The 26,280-nt window shown below is 41.2% G+C and overlaps 1 protein-coding gene and 1 non-coding gene across 2 annotated transcripts; both read right to left on the reverse strand.

Annotated features, from left to right (window-relative positions):
* Positions 1–4,257: 4,257 nt before the first annotated feature.
* HSPA9 (heat shock protein family A (Hsp70) member 9) lies at positions 4,258–19,837 on the reverse strand. The gene is made up of 17 exons (XM_060093422.1): positions 19,646–19,837; positions 18,298–18,356; positions 17,982–18,069; positions 16,977–17,158; positions 16,099–16,223; positions 15,489–15,562; positions 15,022–15,128; positions 14,384–14,546; positions 12,906–12,998; positions 9,760–9,969; positions 8,430–8,657; positions 7,437–7,541; positions 6,540–6,657; positions 6,019–6,113; positions 5,668–5,760; positions 5,323–5,463; positions 4,258–5,014 (listed from the first exon to the last, which is right to left on the reverse strand). Exons 1-17 carry the CDS (start codon positions 19,724–19,726, stop codon positions 4,937–4,939), a joined length of 2,040 nt encoding a protein of 679 aa, XP_059949405.1. The 5' UTR covers positions 19,727–19,837; the 3' UTR covers positions 4,258–4,936.
* LOC132487283 (small nucleolar RNA SNORD63) lies at positions 9,301–9,371 on the reverse strand. Its single transcript, XR_009531573.1, has one exon. It is a non-coding gene; the product is annotated as a small nucleolar RNA SNORD63 (small nucleolar RNA).
* Positions 19,838–26,280: the final 6,443 nt, after the last annotated feature.

The raw sequence follows: 26,280 nt of genomic DNA on the forward strand, positions 1-26,280 counted from the left end.
GCAAGGAAACCTATAGTTTAAAAGAGACTTAAGGGACATATCAACCAATATAGGGTGTGGCCGTTATTGGCTCCTGACTCTTTTAACAGTTGAAAAAGTTATAAGACTTCCCTGGCAGTCCAGTGGTTAAAACTCAGTGCTCCCAGTGCAGGGGGCCCAGGTTCAACCCCTAGTCAGGGAACTAAGATCCTGCATGCCACGTGGCGTGGCCAAAAAAAAAAGTTTTTGAAAATATTGGGAAAATTTGAACATTCAAGTTTTTGCCGTTAAGGAGTTAATATTTTTCAATATGATCATGATATTGTTATATTTTATAGAATAACCTTTTTAGCGGTACAATCTTAGAGTAAAATTATGATTTCTGGAATTTGCTTCAAAATAATCCAAAGGAAGATGGGAGAAAATATTAAAAGCTATAATAAGTTCCTGAATTGAACATTAAAAAATTGAAAAATAAGAGTGTAAGAATTTGAGTGAAACAGCCAGTGTGGGCTGAATGGGGAAGGCTTCATAGAAGAGGGTAGACCAAGGATACCTAAGATATGGAAAGGCAAGACTGGGGAGATGGCTAAAGGCAAGGGGGACATGGACCAAGGTGTATGGCTTGAATTTAAGTAGTTAGACTAGTAAGGTAGATTGGTTTCCCATTTAGGAAATCTGTGGTTCTTAACCTTTTGGTCACAGATTCCTTCAACAAATCAGTAAAAGCAATGGACCGTTTCCCCAGAAAAATTAATATTTGCAGTCTTGCATTTTATAATCAGTGGTTTATAGACCCCCTGAAGTCACTCACGTGGACTCCCCACTTCCCAACCATTGCCCCAAATCTCTGTGCTCTGGGTTAGGGGCTCCAAGGACCTGTTTAAGAGCTTACGGTTTAGGTGGAACATTCCCTGTTTCCTGTGATCTCACTCAGCATTGAAAGTTTTAATTATTAAAGGTTGGTTCAGCTGCAGTATTCTCTTTAGTGTGAAGATAGATTTCCATTTCCTGACTTACCGCAGCAGAAATGGGATTGATGGTGCATTGTAATTAGGTTTAACAATATGAAATTGGTGATATTCAACTGGTTTTGACCTACTAAAATGGCTGTTTCAATGGTTCTTCCTGTAATTGCTACATTACCTCCTTCACAGGTTGAATAATGTACGTTGCCTTATAGCTCTATCTAGGGCTTTGACTCATTTCACTGTTCTGATACCAGAGGAAGGAAAGGTGGAGACATAGCCCTAACAAAGCAGCCTTAGGACTGGAGAATGGAGTCACAGTGGTATCTGAAATAGTGAAGGGTCTTTGCTTGAAGCAGTTTATTTTCAAATTTTGAGTTGTCTCTTTCCTCCCGATCTTCTCATGTACCATCTGTAAGAACTTGATTTTCTCTTTACTGCTCCTTCTTCCTATAGAATCCCTAGTATAAATGTTATACTTAAAATTAAGCCACTCCCACAGATTACTTATTAAAGGTATCTTAAGAATGAAGTGTGGAGCAAAGCACAGAATTGATATCTTGTTCTCCCTGGTAACTGATGCATTGATTAAGACACAAGACTTACGTAGTATCCATACCAATAATGTGTACATGACGCTGAGCACAAGGAAATCACCAGGTGAATCTGAACAAAGGGCTCTTCCGTAAAACAAATGGCCTGTACCCTTCATGAAAAGACAAAAAGGCAAAGGAACTATTAGGAAAAGGAGATAGAACTAAATGCCATGTGCAATCTTTGATTTGACCTTAGATGAAAAAGTTGAGACAATCAGGGAAATTCTTATATGGACTATATATATGGTAGTAGTGTATCAGTGCTAAATTTCCTGATTATAATATTTGTGGGGAGAATGTTAAGAGTGCTGAAATATTTAGGCTGAAGTGTCATGATGTTCAGAAAACAAATATAGAGTGAACACACACCAAGTGTGAAAGAGTGCAAATGTGGCAAAATGCTAATTGAATCTAGGTGAATGGTGTTTTGTGTGTGTTCATTCATTATACCGTTCTTTTAATTTTCTAAGAACAGGTTTGAAAAAGTTGAGAAAAAACTCCACTTGGGTAAATATTTTCAAGAGAGTCAGCAACAGGATTGGACTTTTACACCTATGACGTATAAAAGAGGGTTGCACATTTATTCTGGTCATTCCTATTCCCTCGTTGCTGGCCCAGGAATACCTCAGGCCACATTTTTAGTCCTCTAAACATTACTATTAATTTCTCCTTGAATTCTTTTCCTAATTAAGACTTATCTTTTACCAGTTAAGTTCTAATTTCTGGGTTTGGTTTGTTGCCCCTAGAACTCTTGACAGATGAGAGTATAATTTATAAACTTAAAAATTAAGGCCTTTCTCTCTCAAATGGAGAAACCAAACCACCCAAGAGTTTTTGGACAGTGGGAGAGACTGATTTGACAGAAGATTTGAGTGCTTAAGTGCCAAGCATTGTTCTAATGTTGGAAAATAGCAGTGAACAAAAGTTTCTGGCTTCTTGAAACTTAAAACAGTGGGTCTTAGTCCGTTCAGGCTGCCATAACAAAATAACACAGGCTCGGTAGCTTATAAACAAAATTTATCTTGCAGTTCTAAAGGCTGGAAAGTCTGAGATTGGGGTGCCAGCATGGTCAGGTGAGGGCCCTCTTCCAGATCATAAACTTAAATGTGTCCTCATATGGTGGAACGGGATCAGGGATTTCTAGAGCCCCTTTTACTGATCTACCACCTCCCAAAGGCCCCACCTCCTAATACCATCACCGTAGGAGTTAGGATTTCAACATAGGGATTTGGGGGACCTAAAAATTCAGACCATAGCAATGGGGGGAAAGACAAATTAGGTGGTAATAACTGCTGTGGAGAAAGAGTAGGGTAAGGATAGGAAATGACAGGGACTTGAAGGCAGCAGCATGTTTTATGACATTTCAAAACCTTATGACTAAATTTAAAACCTTATGACTTATGAAAAATTGAGGGATGAGTCAGGTAGAAATCTGTGGGAAGACTGTCCAAGCAAGGTCAAAGTATAGTAGGAGGGTAGGGGAAAAGAAAGGTATTGAGGGGTCAGATCACATGTGTTGTACTATTGTGTAGCAAGGGTGGAGTTTTAAGTGGGGAAGACAACTGGAATAATCCCAGGAAGTTTTCCTTTTGGGACCTATCAAGCACTTGTCACCACAAAAGGAAGACTGTATCGAAATTAAACTTTTGTTCAAGGCTGCTTGTGATTATTAGTTTTATTAGAAGGTAACCGAACTACTACTGTATATACCACTCAAGGCACAGCGTGAGACAGTATCTGTGGGTACCTGCCCAAGCAGCTCTTCTCCCCACCTCTCTTAATAGAACCCATTTTGTTCAGGGCATGCTTGGCTCCTCTCACTGATCTCAAAGATGAAATCCTGAATAATATAAACCAGTAGTTCTGAATTGGGGTGCTTTGGAAATGCTTGAGAGGCTTAGTTATCACAATGATTGGTAAACACTAGACACATTTAGTGAGCAAGGGCCAACCAGAGATGCTAATTATCTTCCCCAGCATGACACAAAACAATCCTTCATAAAGAATTACTGCACATCCCACAAGGTTCCCACCAAGTGGTCATGTGACTGAAAATTTGAGCCTATTATTTCTCATATGCAACCTCAAGAAGCTTTTAAAAGGGTGTTAATAAACAATTTTCCAAAAACATAATTATCATGTAAATAATCTCCTTAATTTTTAAGAAATAAACTTAAGAAGTAATTCTTAAGTGAGTTCTAAGATGCAGTCACTTTCCTGGTTCTGAAGTTGTTAGCATGTGATATTTAGAACTACATTAGAGAAATTAGGACAAGGCAACTCACTGAGGATGAAAAAGCAAAACTATAGAAAGAATCTGGGTTCCTGTTATTATTGAGCCACTGAAATCACCTTAGGACTTAATACTAGACGTGTTTCATTACTGTAAGCCAATTCTGGTTGGACTTATTTAGAGCAGAAAGCAGCCTGGAAATAGGAGGCCTGATTTTCATGTTAGAGATCTAAAGACTATTTCAACATTCCAAACCTCAGATGGGGCTAGGGAGAAAAAAAAAGCCTCCTCTGAACCAGACTTGTCTTTGGTGATAGCGCTTATTGTTATACCGGCCTTCCCAAGTTTTCAATTTGTTAGAAATTCAGATGCCAGTGTTAGAAAATCCTGTATTGAGGTCAGAGAGTTGGGAAATGTGATTCATGTCATATTTCTGAAGCTAAATCTCAGGGCCTCACCCCTCACAGACAAGAGATCAAAATGCTTTTCCTATTTATTTTTTTAAAAATCCAGAATGGATCAAAAAGAACAGTCATCAGGGATACAGGTGCCAGACACAGGCCAAAGGGTAGCTAGGGAAGTATGCCTTCAGAAAGTTTGGGAGACTTGTGTTTTAGAAGCTGGACCTCACATAAATAGCTAGCTTAGTTTTCCATTGATTTAGCCTCCCCTGCCCTACCTCCCAACATGGCACAGCTGGCTTGCCTTGCAAGACCTCAGTTGAAGAACTCCATATACACACAGGCTGGTACAGCAATACTTAGGTAACTAGAAGGATCTCATCCCCCTATGGTCTCATTCCAGACCTGTCTTCAGTGTGTGAGATGGGTTTCACCCCTTTGAAAATACAGCTACTTCAGCACAAAACAACGTTCAATCTTTAGAATGATCAATAAATCATCTTTCCCCCCATTTTACATGCAGCTGAAAAAGAATGACAGGCTAGGGACAGAATACTGTGAACTTTGTACTGTTGGGAATTATCACTTGTTAAATGATCATTAGCTAATGGTCACTAAATTTACATATTCAGGAAATTATATATAGAGTACTGCAAAAACACAGTAGAAGACTGAAGTTTTGCCCATTTCAGCTCAGGAAATCCCTTCACTCCCAAGCATCATAATATGTTGTCCTTTCGACTCCAAAGTTTACTGCTGTTACTGTTTCTCTTCCTTTTGATCTTCCTTTTGCTCCCCAGTGCCAGAACTTCCAGAGCCTTCCCGCTCAGATGCCATCTATAAGAAAACATTTGAGAGTCACTTGTTTAATGTTAAGGGTGACAGTTTGCTCTCTGATGAACTAAAAACGAAAAAGCCATATCCTGCCTGTTCCACTCTTCTAGTTTTAGTGATTTCTTCCCTTTGACCTCACCCTCCCTCCCTCCCACCCACCCAAAGTAGTCAAGAAGGCAGGAAGAAGGATATTTCCAATTCCAATACTCCCAGTTCCATAAATGGCTATATAGGAGCCATCAGTGACAGTAATCAAGAGCAGTTACATCAAGTTAGGAGCAAAATATTCATTGAGTAAAACAGCCTTGTACCTTTTTGTATGCCATTTCGAAGAGCTTCAGTGATGCTTGCTGAAGGGAAGATGCTGCCTGCCTTATGTTTTCTCCTGTTTCACTGTCTTTTCGAGCGAGGAGCTCCCTCATTTTGGAAATCTCTTCTTTTAGCTTGTGGCACTTAAAAACAAAACAAAACCAGACCCTCACTTTTTCTGGTTCTTATCCCGTAACACACAGCAGAATGTTTAGAAACATTTTTTTTAAATTTAGAAACATTTTTTAAAAACTAAATTCCTATCTAGACCTGCACAGAAAAATGACCTTCACTGACGTTGGTGACGATGCCCCCAACTTCCTGAGCTATTTTAAAAGAGGGTTTACCTCATCAGCAGGCAATTGGTCCTTGAATTCTTCCATCTTGGTTTCTGTGTCATGAATGATTCCTTCAGCCATATTAACTGCTTCAACTCGTTCCTAAGAGAAATTAAAAATGTAGTATGAATGAAGACTTCCCAATCAACTAGTTGGCTGAACGTCCTCACTAAGAAGACAACGTGAAAACTGCTACATACAGTTAACAGAGTATAAACAGTTAAGAGGGAGAAATCATTGTGGTCTGAGATGTCTGTAAGATGTTTTAGCTGGATTCTGTAACATGAAAATTTTGATATGGGAAGACTGAGAATAAATAAGAAAGGCACTTCACATAGAAGTTATGAGCAAAGTAATCACCTTCTTTCGCCGGTCTTCCTCAGCATACTTCTCTGCATTTTTAACCATATTTTCAATATCATCTTTGCTTAACCCACCGGAAGACTGGATCACAACTATAGTGAAAAGAAGGCACCTCATTATTTCCCAGGAAAACTATATGCTTCTTCCTCTACTGTATTAAGAAAAAGAATCCTCCTCTTCAAAGTAGCTGTCTTGATGTGCATTATGAAGAAGGGAAATATCCTATTGTCCTACAATAAGCAGAGGGAAACCAAGGGTCTAAAATATACAGAGAACAACTAACTGTCCTACCTACCAAAACTTCAGCAATCCAGAGGCTCAGTGCTTGCCTCTTTTAGGGGAATAAACGCCATACCTGTTAATGTGACACTGATAACTGAGGAGAAAGAGGCAAAGAGGACTCATCATCCTCCCCTGAGGCTAGGGGGAAAGATAATGCCCAATCTAGAGGGTCTAGTTCCCAACAGAGAAAAGTCCCTCACCTCACTCTTACAGTCTTAATAAATAAGAGTACTTACTCTGCTGCTCGCGTCCTGTACCCTTATCTTTGGCAGAAACGTGTACAATCCCATTGGCATCAATGTCAAATGTAACTTCAATCTGAGGGACTCCACGAGGGGCTGGGGGAATCCCAATCTAGAATAAATAAATACCAGAGTAAGCTCCTCTCACAAAGGGGTCCAGTGCTCTATTTCCAAAACCTATACGGTCTTCTGGGGAAGAAATTACTTGGTTTCTGGGAGGAACAAGTGAAACTTTCACTTAAATGTACAAAAACATGAGTTTGTTGGTGAGAGTAGTAATTTCATTGCTGCTTGAAATAAACAGGACTCATACTAGTGAAGGCTGGCTATAGCAAGTAACCACAATGGCTTTATGTACCTAAGGACACACAATGCGTGAAGAGTAAACTTTTCCATCATTCATCCCAACAAGCAATAAGCGATGCTGACTAGAAGCCAGTAACCAGGGACTTCCCTGGCAGTCCAGTAGTTAAGACTCTGCACTTCCATTGCAGAGGGCACAGGTTCAATCCCTGGTCAGGGAACTAAGATCCCACATGCCACAGAGCACGGCCAAAAAAAAAAGACGACGATGACAAAGTAGCAGCCAATAACAATATCAAATGTCTTTAAAAGTAGTAAAATAGTAATCAGGAATTTCTTCTAATAAGCACTGTTTATGAACATTTCCCTGGCTCTTACAAGCTTCTTTATTTAGTTCCTAAGGCACAAGAAGCAGGGCTTTCAGGTAAAAACTGAAGCCATGGTTATCAAGTTGCAGAATTCATTTGAATACTATGCTAAGATAACACGGACTACGTCTGTCAGCAGTTTATGGTAATATTAGGGGTTAGAATAGTGTAACTTCACCATAAAAAAATGAGCATAACATTCATGATTCCCAATACCTACCAAAGTAAACTGTCCAAGAAGTTTGTTGTCTCCAGCCATCTCTCTCTCACCCTGACACACTTTAATCTCCACTTGAGTCTGTCCATCAGCAGCTGTAGAAAACACCTAGGGAGAAAAAGGAAACTTGCTGGGTTGGCAGCCTGATTTTTTTTTTCCAGCCTATTCCCCCTTACAAAGTGCAACAAACCAAAGGAAGGAATTCACATCCCAACACTGGAAGAATCCTAATGTATACTACATTCAGGACAAAGGCTTATGTCTTTACAGAGAACAGGAGGAGGATTAGCACAGCAAAAGGGCATACAATAGCTATTGTTTTCAGCTAAGCAAATGCATTGTACAAAGATGCAGCATTAGCACAGAAGGCCTCAAGAGAAGGAGCTATAAAAAGCGAGATGTTGAAACATGCTCATCCAGAGAAGTGGGTCAGAGAGAGGACATTTATTTTATGCTCATAGTCACAGGAAATCACCACACTTCAGAATGATGTGTCGGCGATACATCACTGCAAACAGCAATAGCCATAGTTCTTTCAGAAAAACACCACAACTGAGAAAGGAAATAATTCTTAATCTAAGACCAAGCCATTGTCCAAATAACCCTGGCTTGATATCTCAGAACCCCTATCGTTCTCCAGGAAGACAAGCACGCTCCCCTAGTCTCGGCCACGGCATTCTTTTTACTGCCTTTGAGAACAGAAGCGTATAGGAATTTAGTCTCAAATGATGAGGCTCCTTCTAGCAATTATTATCCTGAGAAAGAGACTATTGATGACTTCCCTAAAATCATCACCACTGGCTGACAGGTAAAGAGAACTTTTCTAGAAACAAAAGAGAACGAAGGACAAGATTCTTACCACCCCTCCACATTCAACTAGTATGGACTGCAAAACAAAAAGGAAAGTTTTCTAGGAAAAGCTCACAGAAGTGGCTACAATCACATCCTCACAGAACCTAGTATCTCTGTGACAAAGTAGGGTGGGGTGGCTTTTACCTGGCTCTTCTTGGTTGGAATAGTGGTGTTCCTGTTAATAAGCTTGGTGAAGACACCTCCCAGAGTCTCAATACCCAGAGACAGGGGAGTGACATCCAAGAGTAGCACATCTGTGACATCACCAGCCAACACACCTCCCTGAATGGCAGCTCCAATGGCCACAGCCTCATCAGGATTGACAGCTTTACTTGGGGCTCGGCCAAAGAGATCCTGCACAGTCTGCTGAACCTGAGCACAAAGAAAAAAGAACCTTGTCACTCACTACTCAGGGCAATTGCCTGAGAAGGGGAGAATAGCACATGTGTCCTGAGACCCCACCAGGTCTCAGGACAGGGTGCTTCAGATCCAAAAACGTTTACTCAAATTATTTTGTAGCTGAGTTCTTGTTAATGAGTTAAGTATATTATTTGGTTACACATATACTTTACTCTTGAGTATCTCATTCATAGCCCTTTTAAATTTGGGAACAATTTGCCTAAATTTTGTTATCTGGCTTCCCAAGCAACACATCAAATTAGAAATACAAGGCACAAGGCAAGGGGACTTAATTTGTATAGTCCAAGTCCTCTTCTACATATCAACTAAAAATCAGCTTAACAGAAGCAGTAGTAATTCAATACTGGTGCAAGTATGAGGCATGTTTTCCCCTCCTGCTTATTTTACTAATGCTAGGAAAAAGTTCTATTTGAATAACATCTGGGATAATTTGTTAACATAAAGGTATCTGCCTGGTTCAAAGCCTCACCTTTTCAGATTTATTGTATGCATCATTTTCCTAAGCACAAGTACTCCAAAGGAAAAATTATGAAAATCAAGGCCCAAGATAGTTCTATTCAAGCTATAAAGCAAGAATTACACCATCAACAGGTTCTGTGCTCAGTTATTAGTTTTCCACACACCTGTCTTTTCAGAATGATGTGTTGATAAAATGCATCATTGCACAAATCTCTGTTGAAGAGATGCCTTTAGAAACCCCAAACACTATACTGCAAAACACATGTCCAAAATTGCCCATAGAGGCTAGTTAGTACCAAGATGTTAAGCTGTCTCTGACCGCAAACTTTGTTTCATTCCTAAAAATTCTATAAAACTGAAGTTCAGGATCCTCCTTGCTACTACCCCAAAGACATTCTCCCCTTTCCTAATCCTTTTTTTAAAATACCCTTTAAGACCTCTTTGGCAAGGGCACAAATTCATCCGCCTTTCAGGTCAGCGTGGTAGAAAGGCCACATATTCATGTCCCTACACAACATAAGCCATATGTTATGTCCTAATAAATTATGTGTTGGCCCTCTCAGCGCTCTATGTCAAGAATTCCATGGGTCCTTACCTTGGGCATCCTAGTCATGCCACCAACCAGAATCACTTCTCCTATGTCACTTTTGCTGACTTCTGCATCTTGCATGGCTTTTTGGCATGGAGCTATGGTCCTTCTGATTAGATCAGTAACAATCCCCTCAAACTGAGCCCGGGTCAGCTTCATATTCAAATGCTTGGGTCCAGAAGCATCCATTGTAAGGTATGGCAAATTGATGTCAGTCTGCAAAGGGAGCAGGGAGACCAGTAGTGAAGTCTCTTTATTACTTCAACTAAGGACTATACCCTAGGAAAGGAAGACTCTGAAAATCACAGGGAGGGTCAGACACTTTAAATGAACGGCCACCAAAGACAGTGACTCTTTAAGATTCAACCTCTTATCTTCCCAGAAGTAAACACTATAAATCTGTTATTAACAATGAAGAAAGGAATAGAGAAGCAGGAAAAATCCCCATTCAGGAGGTGAAGAACAGTCTGTCCTGCTATTAAAAATATATTAAGAATCACACTACTGTGTTCTTTTACCAAGTTTTAAAAAATTTCCTTGCTCACTAAGAGAAATGTGAAAGGTATGCTCTGAACCAAATAATCTGCCACCAAACCAGGGCTTTGCGAGTTTCAGGAAGATGGTTAAGAAAGCTACAACAAAAATGTTAAAGAGAAGTACAAGGACTGACTACTGCTATCACATCCCCACAGAGTAGCTAACACTGCTACAGTCACACCATGTAACATACAGTATTTAATAAGCCTAAAATCCTGATAAGGCACGGATTAAGAATATTTAGACTAACAAAACTCATTACTAAACATGCAGAAACAGGTGTCTCGGGGTGAACCCCCAGGAATAGAGTTTGTGTATGCTGCCCCTCCAACTTCACAAAGCAAGGCCGAAAGGGAATAAAGACTGAAGGGAGCAAATCCTTAACCAGCTTTCTTCAGGTAGAGTACCCTGGACAGATAATTGCTTTACGGGGAGAATCAACACATCTTTTGTAAAAACAGTGATATTGGATATAGTTTCAGGAACACCAATAACAATTTTCTCTTTCTTTGCAAAATGCTAACAAACTGCATCAGTAAATAAAATTATCTACAGTAATGCAATCCAACAGAACTTTCTGTGGCAATGGGAATGATCTCTATCTGTGCTTTTCAATCCAGCAGCCACTAGTCACATGTGGCTGAATACTTGAAATACAGCTAGTGGAACTGAGAAATGGAATTCTTAAAAATTGTATTTAATTTTAAATAGCCACATGTAGTTACTGTATTAGTGCAGTTCTATATGCTATAAATGAATGACCAGGTGAAAAACTCCGGGGTTCTCCACCCTCGAAAGCCAGTTCCACCATGAAGTTCTGTCCCTCTTCTCTCTCAATTCCAACATGTATCTCTCACTACCACACTCTGGTCCAAGTCCTTCCTCTCTCACCACCTGGTGTGCTGCAATAGCTTCCCAACATTTTACCACACCCACTCAGGCTGCCACAAAGAGCACTCCACTTCAGAGTGCTTTCCCCAAATCTGACCATGTTACTGGCCCACCTTAAAAATTTTCAGTAGTCTGTTGTCATCTCAGGAAAGGTACCAAATCCCCAATCTATAAAGCCTCTAGCCTTATCTTCTATGCTCCTCCGCCAGTCTAGTCTGTACTTCAGCCACACTGACCCTTACTCAGGTCTTTACCTGAGAACCTCATACTTACCTGACCCTTTATCTCTTCCTGATTAACTCACCTTTCAGAAGCTCTCCTAATTATGTCAAACACCTGTCAGGTTCCTTTATTATAAATCTAACTTTGCCTTTTTAAAAAAACAAAATACATACACACATTTAGAGTACCACTTACTATTTACTACACGTTGTCCTAAGCATGTTATATATATTAATTTACTAATCTTCACAACTCTAAGGGGGAATGGAGCACTAATTATCCTCATTTTATAGACAAGAAAACAGAAATGTTAAGTAATTCGTTCAAGGTCACACAGCTAATAAGTAATGAAATAAGGACTTCATCTCCACCAGTCTGCTTGCAGAGTAACTCTTAACCTCTACATTACTTCTGACATTTATTTATAATGTTCTTGGGCTTCCCTGGTGGTGCAGTGGTTCAAGAGTCTGCCTGCTGATGCAGGGGACACGGGTTCGTGCCCCGGTCCGGGAAGATCCCACATGCCGCACAGCAGCTAGGCCCATGAGCCATGGCAGCTGAGCCTGTGCATCCGGAGCCTGTGCTCCGCGATGGGAGAGGCCACAACAGTGAGAGGCCCGCGTACCGCAATTAATTAATTAATTAATTAATTAATTAAAAAATGTTCTCATTATGTTCTCAAAATGTTCTTCACCTCCCCAAACCACATTATAAACTCAAGGGTAATAAATGCTTCTATAAATTTAACCTACAGACTTACAATCACACATGCACAAACATTAATGTACAAGGATGGTCAATACACCTTGCTATAATAGCAAAATGGTGGAAAACAATCCAAATACCTATCAATAGGATAGAGCCACAGTAAAACCAACCAACGTCCCGTTTCATAAAGTGACAACCCCTGGGAAGAATTATAAACTGTCGTCTGGTAATGCCACATGTTTTGGCCCCAACCATCGTGGTGCAAATTCTGACAGCAGGACAAGGGAATACCATCAACTTCATGGATGACCCTGTACAGCTTTGTCACTCCTTATAGCTGCTATTAAAACAAAAAAAGAAAAGAAAAAGAAAATCCAGATGTGACTGAAGGTCACCCACTTTACCAACACAATGACAGATGCTATAAATACCTCTTCCCTTCCCAGAGTGCTAAAGTTGCTCCAGTTCTGAAAGATGAAGCCTCCCTTTGCCTTAACCACTAAGAAGAGAATAACAGCATGTTAGGTCCGTGTCAGGGATATAGCAAGATGGCAGGAGATCTAATTCCAGGTTCTCAGGTGGCAGCAGGAAAGCAAATCATAACCTCTGATTTGGCTGCTTTAGCTCACCCATAAAAAACATAATGCTCCTTTGCTAATGGAAAGACTTTTTAGCACCAACCAGAAAGCTGTTAAAAAAAATCTGACCGACATCATGCCAATCAGAATATGCTATTCGAGTAAACTCAGGCTGAAAAGATCCATCAAGACTGGTGGAATCTGTCCACGTCTCACCTGCACAGATGAAGAGAGTTCACACTTGGCCTTCTCAGCGGCTTCCCGAACCCTTTGAAGCGCCATGTTGTCTTTGGTCAAATCAACCCCTGTCTACAAAGTGAAGACACACAATATGTTAGTGTTAAGAAAATGAATACAACTTAAATTGCAGTGGTAAGGTGTAACAAAACAAAATAGAGCCATACCTTTATAAACAAGCAGAAATTACTTATTACCTTTAAAAATCTATAGGAAAAAAGAAGACCTACTTTGAAAAATATGTGTCTGGAGTTAGAGAATGAACTGTTCTCAGTTCTTTCCAGCTGTAGAATTCTAGCTCAAAAAAGGAGTTCCCATAATTCCTTTTCCAAAGTTTGCTTTACACCACTTCCCTTTTATATAAGATCTACTTTAGTACCTGTTTTTGCTAACCAAATAAAATCTAAAAAGGATTTTCACTTTTACAAAAAAGGCAAAAAGGACAAATAATGTTCAGCGTTTGCTTTGCAGCGAGCCATTACAGAGGCAGTGTGCACCCCAAGCTCCTTCCCCAGTAACTACACTTATCTGAGCACCAAACCACCACCATAGCTTTGAACTGTCTGTGAGCATACAACCATTTATGTTGTGCATCCTTTAGCAAAATGTGTAGCTTCACGACATTTCAGCTTATCAAAAGTTTCGCAGTCTTGGGCTTCCCTGGTGGCACAGTGGTTAAGAGTCTGCCTGCCGATGCAGGGGACATGGGTTCGTGCCCCGGTCCGGGAGGATCCCACATGCCATGGAGCAGCTAGGCCCATGAGCCATGGCCACTGAGCCTGCGCGTCCAGAGGCTGTGCTCCGCAACAGGAGAGGCCACAACAGTGAGAGGCACGCGTACCAAAAAAAAAAAAAAAAAAAAAAAAAAAAGTTTCGCAGGCTCAATTCTCAGATAGTGGGGGAAACCTACACAGTCATCCCTTGGTATTTGTGAGGAATTGGTTCCAGCAACCCCTGTCAAATGCGGATACCCCAAATCCAAAGATATTCAAGTCCCTTATATAAAATGCCATAGTACTATTGCACACCAGGTGCTATAGCCTTTTTTTTTTTTGTGGTATGCGGGCCTCTCACTGTTGTGGCCTCTCCTGCTGCGGAGCACAAGCTCCAGACATGCAGGCTCAGTGGCCACGGCTCAAGGGCCCAGCCGCTCCGCGGCATGTGGGATCCTCCCGGACCGGGGCACGAACCCGTGTCCCCCATATCGGCAGGCGGACTCTCAACCACTGTGCCACCAGGGAAGCCCGCTATAGCCTTTTAATTGTTGTTTGTTCCCAATTTGAAGCTATGATAACCAGAATAGTTCAGAGCACCCATGGAACTGAAATGCAATTTCAGTGGCCTATTCAACACTCTCTTAAGGGGAAAAAAAAATCGTAAAACAAAGCAAATAGCAGTCCGAACAAAGAAATTCTCAGTATTCCAATGTGTACATATTAACCACACTGGTAACTAACCTCTCTTTTGAACTCCTTCACAATGTGACGCAGCAAGGCCTGGTCAAAGTCTTCACCACCTAAAAAAGTGTCTCCATTGGTGGATTTCACCTCAAATACTCCTTTCTGAATTTCCAGTATGGAAATATCAAAAGTCCCACCACCTAAATCATATACGGCAATGCTAGAAAGAAAAAAGGCTGTCAGGAACAAAACTCGTCACAGCGTATGGATTTCAGTAACCAAACCAACATAAATTTAGCTATTTCCCCCCACCAAGTATAATTATGAAAGTTGATGACTGCATAAGTATGTCTTAACAGGTGGCCCTAATAGCAACATGTAAAACACATACAGTTAAAATGAAATGTTAAAAAGCAAAAACCACTCTTTTGGATGAATACTTGCCAACAGGCATACCAAGGGGAAAAAAATGACCACAGCCAGTACTTTAAAAAGAAAAAGTAATCAAAGGACAATCTTGAAATGAATGAAAAACACAGAGCATAAAAGCCTTGGGAAAAGGTCAAGGCAGTACATTTCCAGTCTAAGTATAAGGCTCAATCACCATGAAATCAAGATGATGATTTAGGATAAGTTTCAAGGTTCCATGCACTTAAGTCTCACAAATCTAGGTGGAATTTACTGCACAAACTTACATTTTGTCTTCTGATTTGTCTAGACCATAGGCCAGAGCAGCCGCTGTGGGTTCATTAATTACCCGAAGCACATTTAGTCCAGATATCTGGCCAGCATCCTTAGTAGCCTATAAAAAAAGAAAAAAGCATTTTCCACCGTGTCCCAGGTACCATTAATTTCCTGAATAAAAATGCTAACTGGGGGGCTTCCCTGGTGGCAGCAGTGGTTAAGAATCCTCTTGCCAATGCAGGGGACACGGGTTCGAGCCCTGGTCCAGGAAGATCCCACATGCCGCAGAGCAACTAAGCCCGTGCTCCACAACAAGAGAAGCCACCGCAATGAGAAGCCCACACACTGCAATGAAGAGTAGCCCCCAGTCTCTGCAACTAGAGGAAGCCCATGTGCAGCAACCAAGACCCAATGCAGCCAAAAATAAATAAATAAATAAATAATAAATAAATGTATTAAAAATGATAATTAAACTCACCTGTCTCTGAGAGTCATTGAAATACGCTGGGACGGTGATCACAGCATTTTTTGCTGTATGCCCCAAGTAATTTTCTGGAAAAGCAATCAATGAAAATCATTCATGAGACCCTATCAGATGAAACAGGCTACAATTACTAATGTAGCCTAACAACCTGTGTCACTCTCTTGAGGTCACAAACAGCACCCAATAGTTTTTTAGCATATGACCTAACATGAAGAGACCTTGTAGGAAAACACTCCAATTTTAAAAACCCAAGATCTCACCTTTAACATGTTAGTGAAGGCTCACCAGCTACAATGACCTACTTTTAGATTTAAAAGAGCCACTAGTTTCTTAAATGCCAAGTTTTACCTACAGACACAAAAGCTTAGTGTGTAGTCTTTTGATTTCCCTTCTGGAAAAAAGAAACAAGCAAGCCACCATTAGGAAAACTTGGAAGAGAAATTCAATTTGTAGGGAAAGAGTAATAAAGTTTTGCCATTCCTAGGTATTCTGTATAAAAGCCACTGCAGACTCATCCAAAGGACCCTGAGGTATGGAAGCCAGTGATCTCAGAGGAATCATGCAGTTCTCTGAATTTTCCCAGATATGAACTAAGCTATCTCACCTGCAGTCTCTTTCATCTTCATCAACACAAATGCTCCAATCTGACTTGGGGAATAGAGTTTTCCATGAGCTTCAACCCAGGCATCGCCATTAGAGGCACGGACAATTTTAAAAGGAACATTTTTACTGAAAGACACAAAAATTATACTTGAGAAAACATGCCAGCACAACCTACCATGAGGTTACCATACACCATGAAAGCCCATCTTCCACCCCAAGAGATCCATGGCCAACAAATGAGAACTTCAGGAATCTGTTAAATGAAAACCTTTAGATAGCAATCATTAACATGTAAAAACATCCTGATAAATTGAAACATGAACATTTGTCTCACCAAAAATTTATGCAGCTGCTTTGGAAAGCGGTAACAGAGATACCATATGACGTAGCAATTCCATTACTAGAGGTCTACCCAAGAGAAATGAGAATACATGTCCTCACAAAAACCTATACGGAAATGTTTATGGTAGCATTATTCATAATAGCCAAAAAGTGGAAACAACCCAAATGCCCATTAACAGATAAACAAGATGCAGCATTGTGTGCATACAATGGGATATTATTTGACCATAAAAAGGAATGAAATACCGATACATGCCACAACAAGGATGAACCTTGAAAACATCTGATCAGTATCAAGATGGCGCCTATGCCATTATCTACCTTATGTGTTTAAGGCCAATTTATGTGGTCCAGGAATGACTAGCCAGATCTTCATATATCATGTCACACATAGCAAAGACCCAATCTGTGAAGGCAGAATTGAATTTTTTGAAGGAGATACCCTTTTGGCAGGAGCAGGGCCTGTCCCCAGAGATCCTGCTGATAAGATTCATCCGTATAGCCTTTGCATATAAATACATTTTTGCTATTACTCACATGTCTTTTTGAACTTCTGGGTCATCGTATCGCCGGCCAATGAGACGCTTGGTAGCATAGAATGTGTTGTTTGGGTTGGTGACAGCCTGTCGCTTGGCCGGCATGCCAACAAGTCGCTCACCATCTGCTGTAAAGGCTACAACTGAAGGGGTGGTTCTGGCACCTTCAGCATTCTCTAGCACCTAAAACTCCCAAAATAGGACAGAGAATGAGGTTCCAGTCACCACTAGTGTCTTTGTACCAATCATTTAAGACACAAAACAAACACTAAAGAACAGTACTAATGGGCATACTTTTCTGCTCTGTGAATGCTGATATAGTAAGCAACTACTATTGCAGATTCAAACAACCTACAACTAAGAACATCCAAAAACAGGAATAAATATAAATCACATCTTTCATACTCAATGTTTGGACAACGTAATCTTTCCTTCCATACGGAGAGTTAAATCTACTTCTGATTTTTTGGTGATGCCTACAAGTTTCAGGCATTAAAAAAACTGCCAACAAGGAATTCAAAAATCCAGGTGCTCCAAACATTCTTGAGGAGAACCAGGTGGGAATAAAGATTTCACAAACAAAGGAGGAATAGCCTCTACTTCCTCTAGAAGGAAGTAAAGAACATGCCTTACTTAGCATGCAGCCCATGCATTATTTGGAGCTCCACTTGTTTCTAGACTGTTCCTGCACCTTTAGCCTTTATTTAGCTGACTTACAAAAAAGCAGAACGTTAATTACAGAAGTAATCAACAGTACAAGTCATCCCAATGGGTCCTAATGGTAACTTAGTAGTCTTACATCTATACTAGCACACACTTAAATCCTGGGAAGTCAAATCCATTCATTTATTACCAGCATACAATTAAGCACAAAGATTCACCTCACAAGAGTCTTAAAAATTTTAAAGCAGCTTTGAAAATGTCCCTTATTTAAGCCAAAGGACACAGAGTTCTGAATTGTGTACTGGTTACCACTACATGATCCAGAGCTTCCAATCATGCTCACCTTTGCTTGTTTACCTTCCATAACTGCCACACAGGAGTTGGTAGTACCCAAATCAATACCAACAACTGCTCCCTTGATTGCTTCTGATCTGTAAGACATTTGAAACAATGCTATGATTAGTTATCTTAACAGTGATCTCCAAAACGGTTGTAGAAAAACATAAGAAAACATTTGCTACTGTGGCAAATGTATACTCTATAAATAAACTTAGCTGTGTTTTTTTCTGAGTGGAGTAATTAATCACAAATCTAGAGACCATTGCTCTGGGGCTTAATATTTATTATCTTAATGCTAAAGGAAACGAAATTATACTTACGCATAGTCCCGCCTTGAAACAATTCTAAAAGCTTCATGACTAAAGCCATTCCAGCCATCCTTTAAAAAAAAAAAAAAAAAAGGATCAGCCATGAACTACACATGAAAACTTGCACTTGTTTTAATTATTCTTCTGAAGAATACACAAAAGGTTGAGACTTTCATTTTGTTCACTGAGTGATTACCATGTATAAAATATACTGAAATAAAATATTTCATGTCTAAGAGACATTATGGTACTGAAACAAACATGCCTAATAAAGTACAAATTTTCCCAATGAAATCAGAGAAATAAATAGATATAAAATTATCTTGAATTACATTACCAAAGGGTCTCTTGACCTCGGCACTATTGATTTTAAACAAAATCTTTGCTGGGAGCTGGGCCGTTCTATGCACTGTAGAATATTTAGCAGCAACTTGGGCCTTTACAACTAGAACCTAGTAGTAGCATGACTACCCAGGTTGTGACAACCAAAATTATTTCCAGGCTCTGCCAAATATCCCGTGGAGAAGCAAAAATACGTTAAAATACTACTCAATTTCATCATCAGGGGCGGTGTCTACCTAAGACCCACATGTTACGTGTTGCAGGTGCAGATTTAACTTAATCAGAGACATTTCCCCGACCCTGCCAAGCTACTGCTTTAAGAGAACTAGAATTCGTAATTTTGTGAAGGCAGTTTACGAGGAAAAAAAAAAATGTCAGGAGTGGCTTCCCATCAGAGTCGAAGACCTTTGTTACAATCTCACCTCAGGCTACTTCCAAGTCTTCTTTTACGCACCTGAGTGCAAAGAAATACAATTCCTATTTCCCCAAAAGGTATGTTTTTAGTCTTACACGATAATGAACAACCATTCCATGGCCTTTTCCTGATTTGCTTATTTTTTCTGAAATAACGCAGAACAAAATTCTGGGGAGCTAACTAGTCAAATGTTCGTAAGCAAAAAAATCAGAGCTTGATTTTTAATTTACTACTCAGATGCTCTTTCTTCCTTCGTTGTATCATAGCAATGGGGTCCTCGCACACTCTGCATTTCACAGCGAACAATCGTCCTTCTACTCAAGACCAAAACTGTCTAATCGTCTCAAAAGGACTAATCAGGACCACTGCCCGCTACTCGATGAGATAAAACTCTAGGCTCCCAAGGAGTGTGACTCAGCAGGGCCTGAAACAGGAACGCAAAACCCTGAATGGGGCCTTGAACCGGCAGCACTGAATACTGAACGTGCGTTATTTTCCGTCTCTCCCCGTCTGTCCCCGAGAATTCTGACCCCGAAGGCCGTGGCCTGCCGCACTGAGTCCCAAGGCCGTGAGCCCCTCGGGGAAGGCCCGGCAGTCCCTTACCTGGTGTCGGGCGGCTGGGGGGGCCCGGGAGGCTGCGGCGCCGACAAGACGCGCTACTGCGGCTCGGCTGGCGCTTATCATGGCTGCTAAATGGTGGAAATACGAGGCAGCAAACACGCGCTCAGACCGCCGAGAATTGCACGGCGCAGTGATGCTAGCGCTTCTGGAAACCTCCAACTACGTGAGGTGGGGGGCGGGGTTTGATCGCTGCGGCCTGGAAGCCCGCTCTTCCGCTGAGGCGCCGCCCGCGCTGCCGGATAAGAAAATACCTGAACGCTGCTTCCGGAGTCAGGGCCTATGGCTAACACGCTTCGGGTCATGATGGTAGGGAAAAGCGTGTCCTCCCGTGCCAGCTGCGGCAGGTCTGGGCTCCGTGACAGACCAGGAGGCTAAAACCGGTATAAGGCAGAACCGTGGACAACCCCGGTCCTTGGAGGCAGAAAAGACTCAAGGTCACACGGGATAAATTGCGAACAGTCTCCTTGCGTCAGTCGCCTGAGAGGAGGGGCCTCTTGCGCCTGCGCAACTGGCATCCTACTGAGGACCTGGAGCGCATGTGCGCAGGGAGTGGCGGAAACCGGGGAGGAGTCTAACTAGAGCTGTCATAGGACGCTCCAGCTCACGTGAGTTTGGTCCCAGCGTGGCCCTGGGAGAACCCCGGGCGGATACACGCTCTGTGCGAGTTGACGTTTCCTCCTCGCGGAGGGCGCCATTTTGTACTGCGTCTTTGTTCTGTGTGAACCTGGGGTTCAAAATCTTTGTAGCTTGGTCTCGTCATTTCTTCGTCTTCTGACCGCTTGTTGCTATTGCAGTAACTTAAAATGAACCTACATGTGCAGACTTAAGACAAATTCTTTCAGAGTTTTACCATGGAGGCCTTGGGTTTTGAACTACTAAAGCAGCCCTTCATTCAGACAGAGCATTGGGTTGCCTTAGGCTAATTATCTTGCAGACCATCCCGAGAAAAAAATACCTGAGCTCAGGATCTTACCTGCCCAGGTTTGCTGGGCCTCACTGAGGCTCTGAAGCAGAGCAGGACCCTGTGGGCCCACTTGGGCACAAAAGCCTTTCTGTGTCCCTCATTTATTGTTTGTAGGAAATAGGCTTCATTCAGCCTCTTTGACCGTCCCTTAGTTCCAAAAGGCAGATTCAAGCAGTTGCTAATCTGGGAAGGGAAACAAGGGAAGCGCAGTTAGGAAGCAATAGCGCAACGCTGGCTCAGGGTCCTGGTTTGCAGTCAAGGACTATACAGAATAATATCTGTGAGTTCTGTGGAAACTATCCCCTGCCCAGATGGAGGATGGTAACTTCAGGCTGAGGGCAAGATTCCTGGAGGGGCCCCCTGTTACCTCACCACCAACCAGTCAGAAGAAAGTCACACGCCCTGCAGCTCTCACCCCAAATTTTGAATGTAAAATCTTCCCCCCAAACCATCAGGGAGTTCGGGGATTTTTTTAGAGCATGAGCCACCCATTCTCCCTGTTTGGCCCTGCAATAAACCTTTCTCTGCTCGAAACTGATGTTTTGGTTTGTTTGGCCTCACTGTAAGTCAGGCACATGAACTTGTGTTCAGTAACAGCTCCTCAGGCCCATCTCAAAACCTTGTTGCTTGGGACAGATGGTGTGGGTTCTGTAACAAGATGCCACTGACCTCTCTGCTGTGACCACTTTCAGATTTGTAAGAAAAAGAATTAATTCATTGATTCAACAAATATGTCCTGGAATGCCTTGATTTTAGAAATGAAGCAATTTGTCCTTAAAATCTCAAAGTCCAATTTCAAAAGAGAAAGATGCTCCACTGTTAAGTGACCACCACTATGTGAGGAATTATAAAGGAAAATTTGGGGGAAGTTTGGGAGGGAAAGAAGATAGCTGAGTTCACATTGTGAGGGGGGAGGGAAGTGGGAGTAAGAAAATAAAAAGTCAAACATAATATTGGTTATAGATTATACAGATCCTAAAAAAAATGCACCCTCACACTCTTATTGTTTGTTGTCATTATATTATCTTTACTTGTCTACTTCATACTTTCATTTCTCTTGTTTTCTTAATTCCCTCAGAGGTAGACTTTCCTGAGGTCATCCAAGTTACAGTCTAATGGCCCCTATTTTAAAGAGATTTGTATGCTAAAACAATATACTGATGCTAAAGAACATGGTGGGGGGGAGGGATAAACTGAGAGATTGGGATTGAGATATAAACACTACTATATATAAAATAGATAACTAATAAGGACCTACTGTATAGCACAGGGAACTCTACTCAATACTCTGTAATGACCTATATGGGAAAAGAAGCTAAAAAAGAGTGGATATACGTATATGTATAACCGATTCACTTTGCTGTACACCAGAAACTAAACACAACATTGTAAATCAACTATACTCCAGTAAAAATTATTTTTAAAAGAAGAACATAGAAACATAGAGAGGAGTGACAAATAAATAATATTAAACATGGAAGCAAAATAGAAATTGAAAACTTCACATCCCTACCTTGCATATAAGGAGGGAGGAGGGCAAGTGGAGTAATTGGAATAACTGCATTCTCCTCACTTCCCTCTTTTCTCTACTGGTTCTCTTAAGAATTTGCTTTTTTTCCTTCTTGTTGCATATACTTAAAAACCGCACAGTGTTAATCAAAAGAATCCTGGAATCAAATGCTGTTAGCTAAAGGGTGTCAGAGATGATGATTCTGGGGGTACACGTATCACTGAGGTTCCTGGTGTTTTCCCCAAGAGCCTGGCAAATACTCAACATGACCACAAGGGGGATGTTGTAGCTCTAGATACTATTCAAAGCAGGAGCCTGAGAATGGGGCTGCATGTATTGTATTTGCCAGTGTGAAGGACAGGTTTTGGGGTTGTTTTGCAAATTAATATAGCCTACAGCCGGATGGCTTGAAGAAATAAGCATGAATCTAAAAAGAGCTGGCTGCAAATGAATAAGAGTGGACGGTTATCCACGGTTGGGTGATGCAATTATTCATCATACAACACAGCGCTGTATTTCATTTCTCTGTTGTCATTTCAGTGTCATACTGGAAAGTGAAAGGAGCTGGTACATAATTTGCATGTGGGTAAATGTTTACCAGACAGAACAGGTGGCTGTCCAATACCTGTGCATACTATATTTTAAATTATATTCTAACTGGCATGATTTTTTTTTTTTTGCGGTACGCGGGCCTCTCACTGCCGTGTAATTTTTATTTTAGCATATTTGGAGAGAGGAAACCAGTTTCAATGTTTAAGTATTTAACTCCCAGTCATTAATAGGAAATGTCATTAGATAGTAATCACTAATAGTTGTCAAGTGTTTACTTAAGTGCCCCACTGTCCTAAATGCTTTCTAACATTATTTAATGGAATGATCAAAACAATGGTTTCAAGGGAATAATACTATTGGTTTGCCCATTTTGCAGATGTGGAAACTGAGGCTTAAAGTGGTCAAGTATGTTATATAGGTCACATGGCAATTGAATGGTAAAGCCAGATTTGAAGCCAGACTGTCTGACTCCAGAACCTATACTGCTAACCACTAGGCTCTGCTGCCTTATAACAAAACTGGGTCTGATCTTTTATCTCCACATATACAGAAGATGAGTTTTGTAACACTGGCCTAATCCATTATTAACAGCAGCTATTTTAGGCAATTGAATTAAAGTTATAAAAGAATTTTTATGTAGTTTAGGTTCCAAGACATCTATAAAGAAAGTTCAATCTGTAATAGAACACATAAGATCAAGCTTATATTTTTAAAGAAGTTTCTTTAAACTGGTGACTCAGATGACGTTTTATTCAGTTTTCCCAGAGATTAATATCATGCTGTGGCACTTTCCATCTTCATGAAATAAAATGTGGCATACTGCAGGGATTTGTCATTTTTATTCTCCTTGGAATTTTTTATGTACCTGCAGCAGATTTCAGGAGACAGTTCCCACTTTTCCATTTGGGCATTAGCTACATTATATTGGAGTACATTATACAGTGTCACTTCACTCAAGTCTGATTCAACAGAGCTTGCCCCAGTGAAGTGTGGGAAGTATTATGTCAGATGATGTCTCTGTACCCGGGGTTGGTGATAATTAGCAGGTTTCATTTTATATGGAATGCCTGGTAACCCACCAACCTGCCTTCCTTCTGATAGGAGAAAAGAGAAATAGAGGATGACCCTGAAAGAAAACTAAGGTAGCAATAAATCAAAATAAGATGTCCCTTTGTTTAGGTTGGATATTTACATTCCAGTGATAATGCAGTCTCATTGCACAGGGTAAAAATCAGTCAGTTAACCTCACTCGGATTTTCATTCAGGTTTGGAAAACAGTCGGCTATTGGATAGGTCCAAGGATCTGTGTGTGAGGTCCCTATTTGGGGAGGGCGTAGGACTGACAAAAGCAGAGATTTGCTCTTTATGAAGACCCATTAATACTTAATTCTTAAGGATGCAGGAGCCTTTTCTGAATGCTTTCAGTTAAAGGGCCAGAATTTTAATTTATTCTTGATCAGAATGTTATAGCGAAAGCAACCCTGAACTAGGACTTGAGCCTGAACTTGGGTTCCAGAAACACAGAAAGGTCTTTAGATATCACTTAAAATCTAACCTTTTATTTAATAGATGAGGAACTGAGAGAATCAGTGAGTTGCCCAAGGTCACACAGACAGTGTTAGTTTCTGTTCTACAGCCTCCATTTTTACTTGGTATGCTTTTTAGAGATCACCCACATGATTTCAGACTAAATGGTCAATCAGTACAGTTTTTCAAATGCTTACAGACAACTCTGGCTCATATACCCACTTCCTCCTGTCTCAACTTTACTCTTTAAGGTACACAATTAGTGAAATTATATCAGCTATCTTTTCAGATCTCCTGGATTACATCCTTTCTCTATGTGAGGGCCTTTTGGTTTCTAAGGTTCCCCACCTTAGATCCCAAGCTGTCAGGAGAGGAGGTACCCAGGCTTCCTTAGGTGATGAGAATTTAATTGAAGGCTAGTTGGAAGAAGTACAGGCATTGTCTCAATACCCACAGAACCAGAGTTCTGGCAGAACAAGTTGGGTGGCTCCTCCTCCTTGGTCAGGACCCAGCAGGACCTGGCTGTAGTGGCTTGTTATCAGGCTTCTGATGTTCCCCTCTGCACTGACTCTGCCCTTTCCATAGCTCAGCTTCTTTATGTCTGCTTCTCTAATTCTTCTATTGCAGTAGTTCCTACATTTCAGTAGGCATCAGAATTACTGGGAAGCTCTTTAAGCATACCAACCCGAGAGATTTAGGTCCTGTAGGTCTGAGGTGGGTCAAGTAATCTGCATGTTTAACAAGTTCCACAGGAGATTCTGATAGGGGTGGGGATTAAGGACCACACCTTGTTTAGAAACACCCCAAGTATCATGGTGTCTTCTGGTCACCACATTTTTTCATTACACATCCTATTAGAAAAATATTTGAGGGACTTCCCTGGCAGTCCAGTGGTTAAGACTCCACACTTCCACTGCAAGGGGCTCGAGTTCAATCCCTGGTAAAGGAACTAAGATCCCGCATGCTGTGTGGTGTGGCCAAAAAATTAAAAAAAAAAAAAAATTGAGCACACACCTCCATTATGTGTATATTTATGTATTTAGAAGCTATGTATGTAGTACTATTATTAAACATATATAAAAAAGGAAAAAATAAATATAAATACATTTGAATACTTTCTTCCTGTACTCTAATGTATCCCCAGGGCTGCTTGCACTACCCTTGCTACCTTTCTGTGTGGCTTGAAGTACACCATCGTTATGGAGTAACTTTATTGGGCAGAGTAAAGGCACAGAAAAGTAGCATGTTGTTTCAAGGGTCACTGGGTCAGCTCATAGGCCTTTGGTTTAGCTGCCAATTCTTTGTTATATTGAACTAGCGGTTGGGGTGGGGGTGGGAGTGGTGACTGTGTGTGTGGCATCATGTGAAGAAAGCTGGTTCACCTAGAAGGAGCTCTGTGACCCCCTTCTTCAGGGGAAAGGGAGAATCTGTGAGCATGATAGCTGCTGTGGGTCTCATGAACACCTGTCTTTCACCGTAGACTAATGAACTATTTCTAAGCCTGTCAAAGTGCAAACGTGACTCCACGGAGGCTGTGGATGAGGCTACCCTGCCTGTGCCCTCTGCAGCTTTCCATGACTTCCCAGAAGGAAGTCTGGTTTACTCTGGGCTGTTGTGCCAGGATGCGTGTGTTTGTGTGTGTGTGTATGGTGCTTGCCCACTTCTCTATCATTCTATTTATAGCACAGCTCCCTGGCCTAAGCTGGGGAGGTTGCTCTCAGGATTAAAGGCAGACAATAGAACACTGGCACCAAAGCCCTGGAGAACAGCACCTGTGTTTGCGTGATCAAGTGTCTACAGGTAACTTAATGAGAAGTAGTAACTGAGTCCCTGAACCCAAATACAGGTCTTCTCTGTGCATCTTCCCTGTTCTTAGATATACATACTCCCAGTAGCCAAAGAGGCTTCACTTTTCCTGATGCATAATTTGTAGTTCTTTGATATTGCTCTCTTTCCCTAGGGCACTATTTTGTGAGTGGAGCATCATTTCCGTGAGTTAGAGCAACCACACTGAGACAAGCAGACCGAAGGCATTATCAGAGCCCAAAGTCAGAACTGGACAAA

This window comes from Mesoplodon densirostris, chromosome 3 (assembly GCF_025265405.1).
Source record: "Mesoplodon densirostris isolate mMesDen1 chromosome 3, mMesDen1 primary haplotype, whole genome shotgun sequence".
In the NCBI taxonomy this organism is placed as follows: Eukaryota; Metazoa; Chordata; class Mammalia; order Artiodactyla; family Ziphiidae; genus Mesoplodon; species Mesoplodon densirostris.

Bases quoted from the DNA above. Each gene is read 5' to 3' on its own strand.
- HSPA9 (XM_060093422.1), bottom strand. From the start codon at position 19,726: ATGATAAGCGCCAGCCGAGCCGCAGTAGCGCGTCTTGTCGGCGCCGCA. The intron at 16,224-16,976 runs GTGAGTAATAGC...TGTGTCTTTCAG, and splicing joins CCAGAAGTTCAAAAAGACAT to TAAAAATGTTCCTTTTAAAA. The intron at 8,658-9,759 runs GTAAGGACCCAT...CTTTGTGCTCAG, and splicing joins GCATGACTAGGATGCCCAAG to GTTCAGCAGACTGTGCAGGA.